Genomic DNA, 18,295 nt, shown 5'->3' with positions numbered 1-18,295 from the left:
CTTTCTCAACCAAACTCCAAACAGGTCCCTCCTCAGCTCTCCAGTGCCCCTGGGGCAAAGTCCAGACTCCTCCAGGCCCTGACCCCGCCGCCCTGCCCACCCCACCCCCATCCTGAGAGAGGCTCTCAATGGCTCAGACGGTTACTGCCTCTAACCTCAGGCCTTTCTCCTCGGCATTTTCACTTCCTCTGGGAAGTTGCCCCGACCCTTGGTCAAGTGACCCGCCTCTTGACTGTCACAGTGCCCTGTGGTCCCCACCCCCCCCCCCCCACTCATCGAAATACACTTCCCTTTGCATTGGAATTGCCTGTTGACTTCACCTGTCTCCTCCACTTGACTGGGCGAGCGACCCTTCAGCAGAGACCCCGAGTGTTTTGTTCAGAGTCGTATCCCCCCCAGCGCCGGGAGGGGTGCCTGGTCCGTTAGTGGGCACACAGTCAGTCTGTGCGTTTTTCTAGCTGATGCCCGTTTGCTTTGCAAAAAAAAAAAAAGGCCGTGGCATTGCACACTGTCAGCAGCCACGTGGAGGTATCCATTGCTTCTCTCCGCCTCCGAACTGTGTGCTGCCCCTGGTCAATCCCACGCTCTCTGCGAGGCACCCTACGAGCGAAGGCACCCCCCGCCCCGTTCCGACACCCGAGGCGGTGGCGGTCTCCGAAAGTCAGGTGCCCAGACCCGCGGCGCGCGGCGCCAGAGGGCGCCAGAGGCGGGAGAGCGTGCCGCGCCGAGCCGGCCCGGGCGCCCGAGTCCCGAAGAGGGGTCCCGCCTCGTCCAGGGGTTCCCAGCGCCCCGCCCCCGGCAGCCTGCCGCCGGGCGCCCATGCACGCGCCCGAGGCCCGGCGTCCGCGCGGCCCCGCCCAGCTCCCAGCGCCACGCGGCGCGAGCCCCGCCAGCCCCCAGCGCACCTGCTCGGGGCGGGGCCTCTGGCTAAGGCGCGTCTCGATTGGCGCGGAGGTGACAAAGGGGCGTGACCGGGACGGGCCACGCCCACCCGCGACTGGCGTACTTAAGGGAGTCGGCGGCCCGTCTCCACTCACAGCGCAGCTGCACGGCGTTGCGGGTGGAGGGTTTTGCGGTCCCGGCGTGACCCGGCGAGACGCCCCCCCCACCCCCAGCTGCTTTGGCCACCATGCCGCGCTCTTTCCTCGTCAGGAAGTCTGCGGGCTCCCGCCGGAGACCCAATTACAGTGAACTGCACGACTCTTCTCCAGGTGAGGGGGCCGGGTGACCGGACCCCTGGGGAGTTTGGGGGAGGCAGGCGAAGGCTGCATGAGGAGAGCACTTGGAGGAGCAGGGGGCTTGGGGACGAAGTCGAGGGGTCAGAGTCGAGTCAAAGAATACAGCCTGGGTGCGAATAATCTCGGGTCAGGTGGGTCCGGGAGATGTGGAGAGGGTTTTTGGAGGGCGGTGGTCTTGGGCTGAGGAAACTGAAACTTAACCAGCCGCAGAGAAGAGGGGCGCCCCTCCCAAAAGTGAGAAGAGGAGGCTTCTATCTGGACAGACGCCGGGCCGAGGGCTCTGAAAGAGTCCAGAGGATTTGGGGGAGGGTGTGGGAGAAGAAATGTGTATGGAAGGGGGCCTGGGACAGGGGTGTGGTGCCTTGGCAGCTGAGGAGATGAGGGGCCAGGATGCTGGGGGTTGGCCTCAAGCTGGGTACTTGGGTACTTGGAGACCTGGAAATGACCCCCTTGAGTCGGAGCTAGGGAAGGGGGGTTCTTCCCGGAAGAGCTGGAGGTTGAAGCGGGAGAACCAGGTGACCTGGTGAAGAGGGGCTCAGACTGCACGCCGGTCCTAGTAGTGAATCTGGTATTCATCTGATGAGCCCTGAGTGCTAGCCCCGTTCAGCCCCTGGCCCACATCAGGCTGATGTCTGCTGGCTGACTGAGCTCACGCCTGACCTTGCCTTCTTCTCTGTCCCCTGCTCAGAGCTCACTTTCCAGCAGCCCTACGACCAGGCCCACCTGCTGGCAGCCATCCCGCCGCCCGAGGTCCTCAATCCCACCGCCTCCTTGCCGACACTCATCTGGGACTCTCTCTTGGCGCCCCAAGCCCAGCCCATCAGCTGGGCTTCTCTCCTGCCCCAGGAGATCCCCAAGGCTGGCGAGCTGACCTCCCTGTCCGACGAGGACAGCGGGAAAGGCTCCCAGCCCCCTAGCCCACCCTCGCCGGCCCCTTCGTCCTTCTCGTCCACTTCAGCCTCCTCCTTGGAGGCTGAGGGCTATGCTGCCTTCCCAGGCTTGGGCCAGTTGCCCAAGCAGCTGACCGGGCTCTCCGTGGCCAAGGACCCCCAGTCTCGCAAGGCCTTCAACTGCAAATACTGCAACAAGGAGTACATCAGCCTGGGTGCCCTCAAGATGCACATCCGGAGCCACACTCTGCCCTGTGTCTGTAGCACCTGCGGGAAGGCCTTCTCCAGGCCCTGGCTGCTGCAGGGCCACGTCCGGACCCACACCGGTGAGTCCCTCCCCGCCCCCCATTCTCCCTGCCTTCCCTACCAGAGCTTCTAAGATGGGCTTTGCTGTCACTTTCAGATTGTGGGAACCGAGGCCCCCGCCATCTCCTGACGCCTAGCTTGAGTTCGGGGGGCCTGGTTCTGAAGTTTGGCAGAAGTATGCTATCCTTCATCAGCTAAGCACTTGGGCTGAGTAGATAACTTTTACATGTCCCTCAGCAGGCTCAGTTCCTCTCAGCCAAATGGGTTGGAGCTGGATATGGGAAAGGTATAAACAACACCTTGCTGTTGGGGCCAGGTGTGAAGGGGCCCACCCTGCTCCACCCTCCCCTAGCCCACCCCCACCCCCACCCTAGCCAGACAGGATGTTGTCAGCCTGCCCACCTGCCTCCGCTCTGAATCCTGCTTTGGGATCCTCCCCAGACTTTGGGCTGGCGTTTCACCTCCTTTAGCCTCTGTGTCCTCATCTGTGAAATGAGCATAAAAACACCTTGTGAGGTTTTTGTGCCAGTTAAATGAGACACCTGGGACAGAAACTACTTGGGAAAATGCTTGAGACACGACCCGCAGGCACAAAAATCGTTGGTATTTGTTCTGCTCCCAAGCCGTGTTTCTTTGAGTACCGGATTTAACTCTCTCAGCCTCTCTGATTATAACTTAATCATACAGAGTGGGTTACTGCAGTATTGTAGAGGGGGCAGTCTAGGTTCAGTGGCTGCCTCATCACTTGATAATGACTTGTTATAGTATCATGATGGTTCTCAGACCTGCTTTCCCCACCCCCACTCACTGCTGAACAGATAAACTTAATCCCATCATGCAGGCCCAGGAACTCCTTTGCCAGCAGAAAACAATTAGGTCTTGGCATTTCAAAAACTGTAATGCTAAATGTGTAGAAACTTGTGAGATAGAACCTGTCCTAGCCTTTAGCTTTACAGAAGTGCAGAAAAGGTATCCACTCCACCTTTTCAGAGCGTGAATGGGGGAGGCCTCTCTGCTTGGGGCTGCTCTTCAGAGAGAGGGTTCAAGGGTCCTGACTGTTGGTTTTGGGGGTCAGGCTGGCCAGGTTGGAGTCTCAGTTCTGGCATTTCCTGGCCCAAGGGCTGACCTGTGAGCTGTGAGGGTCAGTGAGGTGGTGTGTGAAGCCTGGCATTTTGCAGGCATTATTGATGTCATTCCTCCTGGGTGGGAGGTGGGGGGCGGAGGCAGGCAACCTCCAGAGCTTGCAGCCCATGTCTGCAGTTTCTTCTTGGTGCACAAAAGCCCTGATTTTAACATGTAAAGGCCCAACTGCCTAGCCTGTGTCCTCGGTGGCTGCCCAGCGACGGGGTCTCTATTTGGGGGCAGTGGAAGCCCTTCGATGCTCCCCTTAGCCCCCCAGCTTCTCTCCCTTCCCGTTCAGACATTATTTTCATGTAAAGGCATGGCCCAGACACACAAAGCCTGTTGAAATGCACCAGCGCCATCCTCCTCGCCTCCCATTGTGCGTCTTAATGGTGCGCCCGGGAGGCGGGGGCTGGGGCTGGAGCAGGTGCGCGGGGCAGCGGTGCCCAGCACCTGTTCCGGGTCGCAGCTGCCGGCCCGCAGCGTGTCAGGCCCCTTTAATCCAGGGAGTATCGCATGTACACTGCCCCCCTTGGCGGCCTTTGTCCCCTCCGGCCTGGTGCCCATTTCACACTCCAGGAGCACCAGAGAGATGTGGCCAGGCCAGGGTGGGGGCTGGAGGCCTGCGAGGCCTCCTGCTTCTGCACACAGACCTCCACCCATCCCATCCCATCCCATCCCATCCCATCCCATCCCATCCCATCCCATCCCATCCCATCCCATCCAGCCGGCCTCTTTGTCCAGGTTCGTGTCTAATCACACATAACATAAAGATAACGTTCGATGAGCGCCGGAGGCGGGGAGGCACGCGCTCTGGGCCTGTCTCGTCACCTGTGTCGCGGCAGTCAGTCCAGCAGCCACCCTGAGCGGCCGTCCTGACCCCGTCTCAGCGGTGAGCAAACGGAGGCGCAGAGAAGGGCGCCACTTGCCCAAGTCCCAGCTTTATAGGCCGGAGTCAGGGCTCCTGCACCTCGCCCAAGGTGGGCGAGGAGAAGCGGGGAACCCAGGCACCTCATCCGCTTTTCCAGGTCTGCAGAGCCCAGGCCCTGAGTTTTCAGAGCAGGGTGTGAATGAGGAAGAACTTGTAGGACTCAGTCATCAGACCCTTTGGGCCTGCTATGCAGAGGCGCGCCAGTCATGGCAGAGCAGGTTACACGGGCGTCCCTTCCCCAGTCCTCTGGCCCCGGCCCCACGCTGCTGGTGGCCCTGTTCCTGGTGGCCCTGTCCCAGGAGACTGAGCCCGTGATCGCGGCTCCCCTGTGGGCTGCAGACACCTGGCTTCTGGACCCCACCCACCCATCACCGTGCAGTGCCCCCAGGCACCCACGAAGGCTGCTGGCATTCATTTATTTCCAGCACCGGGATTTAACTAGGGGGCCTTGGCCTAGGGACACAGGGGAATGGGAGGAGAGGAGAATGTGTTTCTGGGAAAAGAATATTCAGTATTAAAGAACAGTGCCTGGGTGGAGTTAGAGGCTTGATTAGTATTTATTTAATGAGTTACTCTTCTGGCTTTATTTGGGAAACACAGCCCCAAGGAAAAGCGAAACAGCATTTGCTGTAAGGTTTCTGGAATGTGAGTTATAGTCTCTTGATTGGGGCAGGAATTATGAAAAACTGGTGAATGGTATTGTCTGGTGGTGACTGAGGAGTCAGGCTCTTCTGAGACCTTTTTTTTTTTTTTATTGAAAAAAGATTTGCTGTCCAAGCACTTAAAGCTCCTACTGTGTATCCAGCCCTGAGTGCAGGCTCTTCCCAATACAGCCTGGGCAGCCAGGTGGCAAGAGGGCCTCAGGTGGGATTCTTTTTTAAAAAGTCACAAGGTGAAAAGATTTCTGTAGCCTCTTGGGGGTTCTAGGCCTTGGGTTGGAAGCTTGGAATGGAGTCAGGGTGGGGAGGTTCCTGCCTTCGTGGGGCTCTCTGATGGGGGGACAGACACACTTGACACTTTCTTGAGTGTGATCCCAGTGATGGGGAAGCAGTGAAAAGGAGTGACCGGGGGAGGGGAGGGGGGCTTTTAGGCTGACTTTAGGAAGGCAGTACAGGGGTGGTAATAAGAAACACCCATGTCAGCCTCCTTAACTAAGAGGCAGTCTCTGTAGTGGTTAAAACCAAGGGCGCTGGAGTCGGGCTGCTTGGTTCTTGCTGAGACCCTGCGTATTCCCTGTGCCTCAGTTTCTGCGTCCCTAAACTCAGGACGAAGGTGGGGTTCAATGAGATAGTGGGAAGTGCTTCCACCATCCCTGGCACAAAGCGGTCAGCAAACACGGCCGTCACTGCCGCGTCATTGTTCAGCACGTCTGCTGGCAGGGCAGGAAAAGTATTTGATTCAGTCTTCTCTCAATTACCAACCCCTGTGTGTGGGGGCTGAATGGCTCCATTTTACGGATGAGCAAACGGAGGCTCAGAGAAGCCCGCTGACTTAACTCAGGGCCACACGGTGGGAAGCGGCAGCGCTCCTTGCCGAATCCAGACCTCTGGTTTCTCTGGGTCACGGGAGCCCTTCAAGGTTGGGGTGAGCTGGGTGGCAGAGGTTGGGGGTGGCTGGGGATGTTAGCAGACATCAGCTGTTCTCCCGAGTGACTGCGCCTCCATCAACCCCTTCTGTCGTCTCTCCCCAGGCGAGAAGCCCTTCTCCTGCCCCCACTGCAGCCGCGCCTTTGCCGACCGCTCCAACCTTCGGGCCCACCTCCAGACCCACTCGGATGTCAAGAAGTACCAGTGCAAGACATGCTCCAGAACCTTCTCCCGAATGTCCCTGCTCCACAAGCACCAAGAGTCGGGCTGCTCGGGGGGGCCACGCTGACTCCTGAGGCTCCTTCCACCTCTCTGGGCCTTCCCTGCAGCCCAGAGGGGCCTACCCCCGCTCCAGAAGGGAAGACCCTGCCTCCTGGGCACTGCCACAGAATCCCCTCGTGAGCTCCACCGTCGGGCTGGACCCTGGGGACTGTTTCCTGGTCTTCTGGATGCCTTGCCAGGCTCAGAGGGGCAGGGGCGCTTCCTGCTGGGGGGGGTGGCTTGCCGCAGGGACCCCTCCTGGCAGCCGCTGCTCCCAAGGTCCGTGGAGCTGGCCTTTCTGCGCGGCTCTGTGACTCCAGAGCTGTTTGGGTTTTGGTTGCAGCTGCTCGGAGCTCGGGGACAAGAGCCGGCAGACTGAGGAGAAGTTCCCGCCCCACTCAGGGGGCCCCAGCCTGCCCCCCAGGGACTCCCAGGCTGCCCCTCCAGGAGGAGTGCCTCACTATGCAAGCGGCCACCCCCAGGTGCCCCGCGGCGGTGCCCCCTGATGCGAGGACCGCGTCTGGACCCCAGGATGCCCCCCGGCCTGGGCAGCTATTTCAGCCTCCTGTGTGTCATGGTGGCACCTGTTTCACGGGCAATTTAACGATGTCTCCAAAGGGACTGTGAATAATTGCCTTCCCTTGTCAGGGGCCCGAGTGGGGCGCTCCGGCCCCACCACTGTGTCTCCCAGAACTATTTTCGGGGCCCAACAGGTGGGCCTGGGAGGAAGATGTTTACAATTTTTTAAAGGTACACTGGTATTTATATCGCAAGCGACATTTTGTACTAAGGAAACGTTTTGTATAGTTATATGTACGGTTTATTGATATTCAATAAAGTGGTTAATTTATATATAAAAAGTCTACCTGGTTTTATAAATTATATATAATTTATATATAAAAAGTCTACCTGGTTTTACCGCCGCAGGAGTGTTTTCAAGGGCCTTCGGGGAGGAAGGACGGGGCAGGGATGCAGGGAGCTCGAGTGCTCTGGACGCCCACAGTCTTGGCTTTGGCCCTCTGGGTTTGCCGGGGGACCTTGTTTGTGCAGGTGGGTTTTCCTCGGAGCGTGGACGTCCTGTCCGATGTGGAGGTCGGGAAACACCTGCGGGCCGGTGGGCGGTAGGGCTGTGCATGCAGGGTCCTTATCCTCTCTGTGGCCCTCTTGTTCTCAAGCCGACCAGGCTCACGGGGAAGGAAGCTGGCTCCCAGGTCTTATCAAGCAGGCTTGCTGTGGGGCCTTCCCCAGCCCGGCAGGTCTTCTGGAGAGGGCGCGGCTGCTGCTCCAGATGAGAGTGGAATGCGGTGAGCCAGGAGGGACAGAGGATGTCCTTCCTGTTTCCAAGGGCTCCGGGCCCGCTCTGGCCTCCCTGGCAGGCCCACACCTCCGTCTGGCTGCTGGGTACCAAATGGCCTTTGATGCGAGGAAATTGGCTGGCTGGAGCCGGGAGGGTGAGAAGCCGGGCCAAAGGGTAGGGGTCATTCTACTTCCTGCTCGAGGACAGAACGGGAAGGCAGTCAGCACTGTGTCCCGGGACTGAGATAATTCACTCCCCACTGGCTCGCACGGTGACCTCACCTCTGGGGCCCTCCTGGGGCCGGGAGAAAATGAGTGTCCTTTTTGCGCACAAAAGGTGCTGAAGGTGCCAGTTTCCTGCGGGGAGCTGAGCGGGGCGGGCGTCGCAGGCGCCCCGGAGCCCCAGAGCCAGGCCGGGGGTGGGGGAGCTTCGTGTTCCAAAGGAGAGATGATTCTTTCTTCTAAACAGGAAATGGTGACCCGCAGGCCGGGAGCAGCCCTTAATGACTTGCAGCTTTCCTCCCAAAAGAAAAAAAAAAAAGTTCTCTAACAATCGCCAAATTGTAGCTGGCCTCCCTGAAGGGAAGTCAGGGAGTTGGGGGTGGGTGAGGGGTGGGCATCAATGTGCTGAGGGCCTACTGTGTCCCAGGTCCCTGGGGGGCATCCACCTACCCACAGTAGGTGCTGACATGTGGGGGATGAAGAACCGTTCTCACACACTCCCCAAGGCGTGGGCCTCATGGGAACCCCCAGCCTGCATTCAATCAGGGTGCACCAGACTCCCCTTATCCCGGGAGTCAAGAACCAGGCTCACGCCCCCTTGGCTCGCAGGCCCTGGAGCAAAGCTCTCCCCGTCTCAGACCCCTGGACACTCTAGTTTCTGCCTCTGGAATAGGGTGATGATAGTGCTTTCCTCCCCGGAGAGAAAAGGATGTCCACGCAGTGGGTTTGGGTGAGACCCGCGTGTTCGAGGCCCCGGGGTTACAGCCCTGAATAGATAGACAGTCCTTGGGCTCAGGGAACTCATGTTTTAGCGGGGGAGACAGAAAACAAACAAGTGACTAAATAAACAAGCTGCTTTCCTACAGTGACTTGCCAAGATGGAATTAAAGAGAGCATGTGCTTCAGAGCGATGGGGTGGGGCGCCCTCTGATAAGGCCCGGAGAGTCGGAGCCCAGAGCCCGTTCCAGTGGAGACCTGGAGGAGGCAGCAAGTGCAGAGGCTCTGAGGCTGGAATGAGCTTGTCCCCCTGCTGAGAGGGGCTGGGGGGACCCGGTGAGGTTGATGAGAGGGTCCATGTCCTGCAGCGCTCGTGTGGGTGGCAAGGAGGAATCAGACTCCGGTTGAGCCCCAGGGCAGGCACAGAGGCTTTTAAGCGGAGGAGTCCTGAGGCCTGCTTTTCTTTTACACCGATTCCTCCCATCCTGGTGGAGAATGGAGTTAGCCAAGTCAGAGAAGGAGAGAAACTAGAGCTGGGAGCCAGGGAAAGACCCAAGACGAGAGGGATGACGCTGAGCCGGCCTAGAGGGGTGGAGGCCTCGGGGAATGTGGGGTTCAAGAGTATGTGACGGCTGGGCCTCTAGGCCTGTGCCAGGCATACCTGAGTGCTGGTGGGTGCGAGTTCCTAGGGGTTTTTTTAAAGGAGATGTTGGACTGGGTGGCGGGAGTGGGGATCAAACGGTTGACGGTTCTTCTGTCCTGATGTGGACCCGCCCCCACTCAACCACATTTAGCTAAGGGAAAAAAATTACATGCAGACCATGCTCCTTTTTGTGGGAAGAAGGGTGGAATTGAGCATGGTCTGCATTCTTGTTTGTATTTGCCTACAGAAACTCGGGGAGGATTTATAATAAAGCAATCAAAGCCTGGGTCTCTAGGGGGGTATAGGGCTGAAATGGGGCGGATAGAGACTATTAGGAGAGAGAAGGGAGACAGGTGTTTCAGATTTCTTTAAAACTTTTTATTTTGAAATAATTTCAACCTGACAGAAAAGTTGCAAGGAAAGTACAATAAACTGGAATCTTTCCATCAGATTCTTCAGAAAAACATCTTATCAAGTTTGCATTTTCTCTGTCTGTCTACACAGGTACACATGCCCACTTTTTTTTTTAACCATTTGAAAGGAAGCGGTAGAAACGATGCCCTTTTGCCACTAACTATGTGAGTGGATATTTCTTAAGGACAGGAACATTCTTTCCTATGACCACAGTTTAATGATCAAAATTGGGAAACTCAGCATTGGTGCAACGCTATTATTCAATCCACGGTCACAGTCAGGCTTCCCCAACTGTCCTGGTGATGTTCTCCCTAGCGCTTTGGTGGGTGGGGGCGGGGAGCGATCCAGACCTCCCGTTAAGTTTCCTTGTCTTGTCTCTTCAGTCTCTTTTTCTGGAACAACTCCTTCCTTGGTCTTTTGTGACTGACGTTTTTGAAGAGTTCAGGCCAGGTCTTTTCACGCAATGTCCCCCAGTTTGGACTTTCCTGATGCTTCCCGTGGTTAAAATCTGGGCTGTGCGCTGCGGGCAGAACAACAGCAGTCGGGCCATGCCCTTCCCAGGGCAAGTCACCACGCGGCACGTGACGTCAGCCTGTCCCATTCCTGGTGACGTCACTTTTGATCACTGGGTTAAGGTGGGTGAAGTTCCTCTTTCTCCCTTTTTGTATTTAATCTGTATCTTGCAGGAGATGTTCCAGGACCATGTGAATATCCTGTTACTCTCCTTAAGCTTCCTCCCAAGAGGTTTAGCCCTCGCTGGTGATTTCTGCCTAAATCAGTTATTACTATGCTGGTTGCCAAATGGAGATTTTTCTAGCTCCATCATTCCTTCTATTTTTACTGGTTGGCTTTCTACTGTAGGGAAGAACTGCCCTCCTCTGGGCAGCAGCTCAGAGCTGTGGGTTGGGAGAGCTTGGGTGGGGAACAGAAGGGGCTGGCCAGGCCCTTAGATCCTCCCCTGGGTTTTTCTTTAAAACGAGTCCAGGAAATAAACTGGCTGTAAAGCCAAACTCCGTGCGAGTGTCCAGGCAGGCAGGTCTGGGGCCAGGGCCACCTCTGGGCACATCTGGGCCCCATTAGTGATCCAGTGGCTTTCTCATGGATGTCCCTTGAGCTGGGATGGGGACGTGCTCCAGCGAACAGAGATCTGGGTCCTTGCCCTTTTTTTTGATTTCAAATGATCAATTGCACAAATGTTATGGGGATTTATTCTTTCATTTAAAAAAAAAATGAAAAGAGTAGATATGAGGCTCAAGGGATGTGTGATCCACAGACCCCACCCTGATGCCCTTACTGTCTCCATCATGACTCTGAAGTGCCTAGTTGACATCTTTCTAGGTTAAACAAATAAACACATATATTCACATGCACATATGGCTCCAATCTCACTCACAGGAAAAGCCAAAGCCCTCGCTTCGGCCCACAAGGGGGGACTGCACCATCCAGACCCTCCCCTCCCCACACCCCCTCCTTCTAGCCGTGAGGGACCCTCGGCCACCCCAGGGCCTTTGCACTTGCTATTCCTCTGTCAGGAAGACTCAGCCCCCAGAGAAGCCGCACAGCTGGTCTCCCCGCCCCACCGCTCCTCCTCACATTCCAGCCCCCGCCCTGTGCTTTTATTTTTCTCTGTAGCGCTCATCGCCATCGCACTAACCCAAATATTTCACTCGTCACAGTTCTGAGTGTCTCCCCCACCAGAATACCAGCTCTGTGCAAGTGGAAAACGGCGTCTGCTTTGTTTACTGTCCAGTCTCTCTCACAGGAGGAGCACACCCAGTGAGACCTTGCTGAGCGAGTGGTGAACACATGTGTGTCCCTAGGAAATACATCATTGCCACCATCCTTATGGGGCACTTCCATGACTCTGTGCTGAGTACCTTGCATAGACCGACTCCCTAAACCTTCACAACAGACTTGAGAAAAACGAAACCAAGACCCAGAGAGGTGAAGTAACTTGTCCAGGGTCACAAAGCAAGCAGATGGCAGAGCTTGGATTGACATCCTGATTTCTTTTCTTTTTAAGAACATTTTTAAAACAATGTTTTTTTAGTATCGATGTTTATGTGTTTGTCTATTCTGCTGTGCTGGGTCTCGGTTGTGGCACACAGGGTCTCCCACCTTTGGCGTGGCATGCAGAATCTCAGCTGCGGCCTGCGGGATCTTCAGTTGCTCTGTGTTAGGTCCAGTTCCCTGACCAAGGATCGAACCCATGCCCCCTGCGCTGGGAGCTCGGGGTCTTACTCATTGGACCACCAGGGAAATCCCAAACGCTGAGTTCTTTTATCATTGTGGTCATTTTGTTCCTTCTCCCTTTGGGTGGGTGTAATTAAAACTTTTTAAATGGAAGTGGAACATAATCTGGGTCTCTACTTACTACACTTGCCTGTCCAGACTGTCTCGAATAGATGGTCCCATTCTGTTCTTTAACGAGTCTTCTGTTAATAGAAACCTCAACATCCATCTCCAGCCACGTAGATAGCCAAAGGTGTGTGTAGATGGGGGCGCGGGTTAGGACCAGGAAAGGAGAGTTCAGTCTCCTCCGTGACGGCCCTGTGAGGTGGGGTATGCTGTGTGGTCCCTGAGGACTAGGAAAATTTCCAGACTAGGAGCTCCATGAGGGCAGGACCACCCACTTGGCAAGACGTTATTTGGCACAACCTCCTTCAGTACCCTGGGCCTGAGACCCACTCTTTGTGCCCACAGTTTGGTGATATATTAGTTTCCTATGGCTGCCGTACAGTTCCCAGGTGGCTCAGAGGTAAAGAATCCCCCTGCCAGTGCAGGAGACACAGGAGAAGTGGGTTCGATCCATGGGTGGAGAAGATCCCCTGGAGGAGGAAATGGCAACCCACTCCAATATTCTTGCCTGGGGAACCCCATGGACAGAGGAGCCTGGTGGGCTGCAGGGCCCATGGGGTTGCAAAGAGTCGGACACATCAGAGTGACCGAGCATGCATGGCTGCCATAAAAAATTACCACAAATTGGGTGGTTTAAAAAGAAAAGAAATTTGGGACGTCCTCGGTGGTCCAGTGGTTAAGACTCTATGCTTCCTGGCTGGGAAATTAAGATCCCACATACTGTGTGTGATGGCCGGGGCCCGAGGGGAACCCAGAAGTTTATTCTGCCACAGTTCTAGAGGCTAGAAGTCCAAACTCAAGTGTCACCTGGGCCATGCTCCCTCCAGAGGCTCTCGCTATTTAGTCTGACTCTTTTGTGACCCCACGGACTATAGCCCACAAGACTCCTCTTGCAATGGGATTTCCCAGGGAAGAATACTGGAGTGGGTTGCCATTTCCTCCTCCAGGGGGTCTTCCCAACCCAGGGATCAAACCCAGGTCTTCTGCACTGACAGGCAGGTTCTTTATCACTGAGCCACCAGGGAATCCCAAAGGCTCTAGAGGGAGTATATCCTTCCTTGCCTCTTCCAGCTTCTAGAGGGAGGCTCCTGGTATTCTTGGCGCTCCTTGGCTCCTTGCATGGCTGTGATCTCTGCCTCCTTCTTCATGTGGACTTCTGTGCCTTTATTCCTTTGAGGGTGTGGCACTCCCCTTCTTCTGAGGGCATCAGTCACTGGAGGTAAAGCCCACCCTAACCCGGTACGACATCATCTTAGTTTCATTACATCCACTTAATAAAGAAGTGAAAGTGAAAGTGTTAATCACTCAGTCCTGTTCGATTCTTCGACCCCAGATGTAGCCTGCCAGGCTCATCTGTCTGTGGGATTTCCCAGGCAAGAGTACTGGAGTGGGTTGCCACTGCCTTCTCCAGGGACGAACCTGAGTCTCCTGCATTGCAGGCAGAGTCTTTACCATCTGAGCCACGAGGAGAGTCTTATTTCCAAATAAGGTCATATTTACAGGTCTGGGGTGGGTGGGACTTAAACATCTCTCTCTTTTTTTTTTTTTTGGTGGAGGGGGGATATAATTTAACTCCTGACAGGTGATTACAGCGAAGGGTGTGGTGAGTTTTTCTCAGGGCCTGGAATGGATCTGGGAACTTTTTATTATTCAACCAACGAACTCAGAGGGACAGTTGGGAAACTGGCCTGGAGGAGCGGGACACTAGGGAGGAGACTTGGGGAGCTGGATTTTGTCTCTGTGGTTCTTGGAAAATAGAAGTCTTTACACAAAAACTCTGCCCTCCCTTGGCCTCAGAAGTGTGAGAGGGGCTAGGAGCCAGGAGGGAGGGGTCTGCTGGGATTAGGGCCAGGGCCAGGTAAGGAATTTGGGGCTTATCACGGAAAGCGTCTGTCTACAATGCGGGAGACCCAGGTTCGAGCCCTGGGTTGGGAAGATCCTCTGGAGAAGGAAATGGCAATCCACTCCAGTACTATTGCCTGGAAAATCCCATGGACAGAAGAGCCTGATAGGCTACAGTCTATGGGGTCGCAAAGAGTCGGACACGACTGAGCAACTTCACTTCACTCGTGAGGGCATGGGAGGGTTTGAGCAGGGGAGAAGCCTGAGTGGATATATTCTTTGGGAAGATCCCATGGGAAGTTGTGAAGGAGCAAAGCTGGCAGTGCCGGCCCCCTGGAGGGGGTGTAGATGAGGCCGAGGAAAGGGTGCAATGGGGAGACGTTTGGGATGGGGAGGGGCCAGGACAGGCCTGTCTATAGACTTTTCAGCAACTGAGGGAAATAAAGACAGCGAGGCGAAGAGCAACCAGTCAGGCAAATAATAACAACAACAACACTAATAATAACACCAGTAAACATCTCATGACGGTTCACTGTCTGTTTTGCACAGGTTACCTGGTTTCATTTGCACAACCCTAGGCCATACAGGTATAAGGTTCTAGAGCCAGACTGCCTAGGTTCACACGTCTCCTCCATGGCCTGCCTGCTGTGTGACCTGGAGCATATTGCTCAACCTCTCTGTGTCCGTTTCCTCCTCTGAAGAACAGCCCCTCCTTCTGGGGGCTGTTGAACAGATTAAATGAATGAATACTTATAAATTGCTTGTCCTGGGGCCTGGCATAGAGGAAGGCCTCTATAAACACTGGCTATTATTATGCCCATTTTACAGATAGAGCAATTGAGGCTCCGAAAGAGTATTTTTCAAAGGTCACATAGAGGATCGTCCTAATGATGCTGGCTCTTTTGTGTCTCCTGGCCCTTATTGAAGTCTGAGTCCTGACTCCCAGGGTCTGGCATCCTGTGTGCATCCTGTGTCGCCTGGAGCCTGGAGTGGCCAGGAGGCAGGGTCCGGCGGTGCTGAAGCCCTTCTGTGAAGTCTTGTGTCCCCTACCCCGCTGTGGGACAACCTGCAGGGGCCTCAGGTGAGCCACAAGGGAAGCGGTGAGGGCAACAGGTGCTGTCAAATCTGACTCTATTTAGCTGGTGCTATCAGAGAAGGCAATGGCACCCCACTCCAGTACTCTTGCCTGGAAAATCCCATGGACAGAGGAGCCTGGTGGGCTGCAGTCCATGGGGTCACTAAGAGTCAGACACGACTGAGCAATTTCACTTTCACTTTTCACTTTCATGCAATGGAGAAGGAAATGGCAACCCACTCCAGTGTTCTTGCCTGGAGAATCCCAGGGACGGGGGAGCCTGGTGGGCTGCCATCTATGGAGTCGCACAGAGTCGGACACGACTGAAGCGACTTAGCAGCAGCAGCAGCAGCTGGTGCTATGGCCTTAAATGGGCTTCCCAGGTGACCCAGTGGTAAAGAACCTACCTGCCAATGCAGGAGACATGGGTTCAATCCCTGGGTAAGGAAGATCCCCCCACTCGTGTATTCTTGCCTGGAAACCCCATGGACAGACAAACCCGGTGGGCTACCGTACGCGGAGTTGCAAAGACTTAGCACAACGGCCGAGCACACACACGCGCACATGGCCTGAAATACACATTTTAGTGGTGCTGAAAAGCTAACAGCAAGGAGAAAGGAGCACCATGTATCACTTAAGGTGGGTGCTTGGGGCGGGAATCCCCCAAGGAAACCCATTTTTACCTTGGGGAAATGACCTGGGGCTGGGCAGGGAGTTTCCTAAGAAGCTCGGTCCTTGCCCTGTGGGTCTGAGTGCCATCGAGACCTCACTCTGTGATCCTAGATGAGTCCTTGCCCTTCCGAGCTCTCCCTTTGCACATCAGCAAACGTGCTCAACTCTTGGCCCAATCCTAAAATAAAAGGGACAGAAACGCACTCCACCCGCACTTTGCAGAAGAGCGGGACACGGCAAACAACCCCAGTGCCCAGCACAAGGGGCCCATGTGGCATCCTGAGAACTCTGCAACCGCTTTATAAATGTCCATGCAATCTTTAAAATAGATACGTGCAGATGGGGCTTCCTCAGCGGCTCAGAAGGTAAAGAATCTGCTTGAAATGCAAGAGACCTGGGTTCTATCCCTGGGTCGGGAAGACTCCTGGAGACGGGAACGGCTTACCCACTCCAGAATTCTTGCCTGGAGAATCCCATGGGGTCGCAAAGAGTCGGATGTCACTGAACAGTTAACACTTTGTGTAGGTAGCGTGTGGACTGAGAAAGACAAATGTCTGACGTCTGACAAGCACTTTAAATATTTCTTGAATGATGAGATGAATAGAGGCATGGTTGGTTAGTTTTCACTGAGTAACTGTTGATAGGAAGGAGAGAAAGAAGAGAAAAAGAAGGATCTGTAAGATGTGTACCCACGACCCAGAGTGATCATCTCTGCGGGTAGGTTGAGGTGCTGGAGAAGAGGAGGGCATTTTATTGTACATAATGTTTAACCTTTTCCAGTTCAGTGTTATCGTTGTTTCCCTGATGAGCATCTCTCTCTCTTTTTTCAATAATTATTTATTTGGTTGTGCTGGGTCTTAGTTGCGGCATGTGGAGTCTAGTTCCGTGACCAGGGATGGAACCAGGCTTCCTGAATTGAAAACGTGGAGTCTTAGCCACTGGACCACTAGGGAAGACCCCTGATTTACAATCAATCAATCAATCAAAATTTTCACAAATAATCCAGATGTTCACAAGTTGATATGAAAAGGAGCCGATGCATAAAAATGTTCCTTCATCTTTTTCCGACTTTGCCTTCATAGAGAAGGACGGATGTGCTCTGGGGGTCAATGGGGGAAGGACGGATGTGGTCTGGGGGTCAGTGGTGGTTCTCTGAGGATGGCAGGTTTGCTGGGGTTTCAATTCCCTTCTTTATAGATCTCAGAATTTTCTATAATGAGCATGTGTTTTTCTTTCTGAACAGAAACACATACACCCACTCACAGAAGAGCAGCATTCAAGAGTTGGCGATGTCCCCGGGGTGAAGGAAGTCACGCTTGATGATCCTGTCCACCTTGTCACTTACCGAGGGCTGCAGGGTGATGCTAAGTGCCGTCACCCGTCCCGGGCACCACCCGTGGGCTGCACTTATCCTGTGTGTCTATGGGCAGCCCATCCTCCAGCCCCAGTGGGGCCGTTGTTCCCCGAAAGTGTGGATGGGTTCCCTGCGTGGCTGTTTACCAGCCATGAGTTGGTCAATCCTTTGAGTGAGAGAGGCAGAACCTGGGCTCAGGAAGTGCAAGGGACTTTCCCAAAGACATACAGCTGTGAGATCTCTGGCGGCACCAGGATTTTCTTTTTGCCACGGCTTTATAGAGACGCAACTCACTTACCATGCAATTCATCCACTAAGGGGTACAATTCAGTGGTTTTTAGTACATGCACTAAATTGTGCAACCAAACCCACCCTCTAATTCCAGAACATTTCATCACCGGAAAAAGAAACAGCCACTCCCCACTTCCCCCTCCCCTGGCCTCTGGCGACCACTAATCTGTTTTCTGTCTCTATGGCCTATTCTCGACACATACAGATGGATCATACAAATAAGCATGTGTCTTTTCATGACTGGCTTTTTTCATTTAGCAGACCGTTTTTGAGGTTGATCCATGCTGTATCGTGTCAGTATTTCATTCTTTTCATGGCCCAGTAATATTCCACTCGATGGCCGTGAGTTTGAGCAAGCTCCGGGAGACGGTGATGGACAGGGAAGCCTGGCGTGCTGCAGTCCGTGGGGTCGCAGACTCGGACACGACTGAGCGACTGAACTGAACTGAAGATTCCACTGATGGATATACCACATATTGTTTTTCCATTCATCTGCTGGATGGATATGGGTTGTCTCCACTTTGGGGCTCTAATGAAGAGGGCTGCTGTGAACATTCCTGAGCAGGTCTTGTGTGGACCACAGCAATCTATGGGAGAGTCAAGCTGTACCACATCCTCGCCAGCATTTTGTTATTACTGGTTTCTGTTTATTATTTTGGCTTCCCCAGTGGCTCAGTGGTAAAGAATCCGCCTGCAATGCAGGAGTCACAGGAGATCGAACCCAAGGTTCGATCCCTGGGTGGGGAAGATCCCCTGGAGGAGGGCATGGCAACCCACTCCAGTATTCTTGCCTGGAGAATCCCATGGACAGAGGAGCTTCTCAGGCTACAGTCCATAGGGTTGCAAAGAGTCAGACATGACTGAAGTGACTGAGCACACATGCATTTGTTATTTTTGCCACTTTAGTGCATAAATATGTGTATGTATGTAACTGATATGCAGCCGATATGTAATAAACTGCCAAATATAAAGTACACCTTTTGATAAGTTAATCTCTTGGGAAGTAAAGGGGTTTGGGGTCATGTGGTAATTCTGCTTAGGCACCAGGATTTGAACCGAGGTCAGCCCTGCCCCAAG

General features: G+C 54.5%; 1 protein-coding gene across 1 annotated transcript; it reads left to right on the top strand.

The window, feature by feature from the left end:
- Positions 1–834: 834 nt before the first annotated feature.
- On the top strand, positions 835–7,249 carry SNAI1 (snail family transcriptional repressor 1). The gene is made up of 3 exons (XM_005899628.2): positions 835–1,211; positions 1,927–2,454; positions 6,178–7,249. The coding sequence occupies exons 1-3, from the start codon at positions 1,130–1,132 to the stop codon at positions 6,360–6,362; spliced, it is 795 nt and encodes a 264-aa protein (XP_005899690.1). The 5' UTR covers positions 835–1,129; the 3' UTR covers positions 6,363–7,249.
- The last annotated feature ends 11,046 nt before the right edge of the window (positions 7,250–18,295 follow it).

Source organism: Bos mutus, chromosome 13, assembly GCF_027580195.1.
Source record: "Bos mutus isolate GX-2022 chromosome 13, NWIPB_WYAK_1.1, whole genome shotgun sequence".
NCBI lineage: Eukaryota > Metazoa > Chordata > Mammalia > Artiodactyla > Bovidae > Bos > Bos mutus.
The sequence above is the reverse complement of the archived record's forward strand: the minus strand, read 5'-3'. Positions and strand labels throughout refer to the sequence as shown.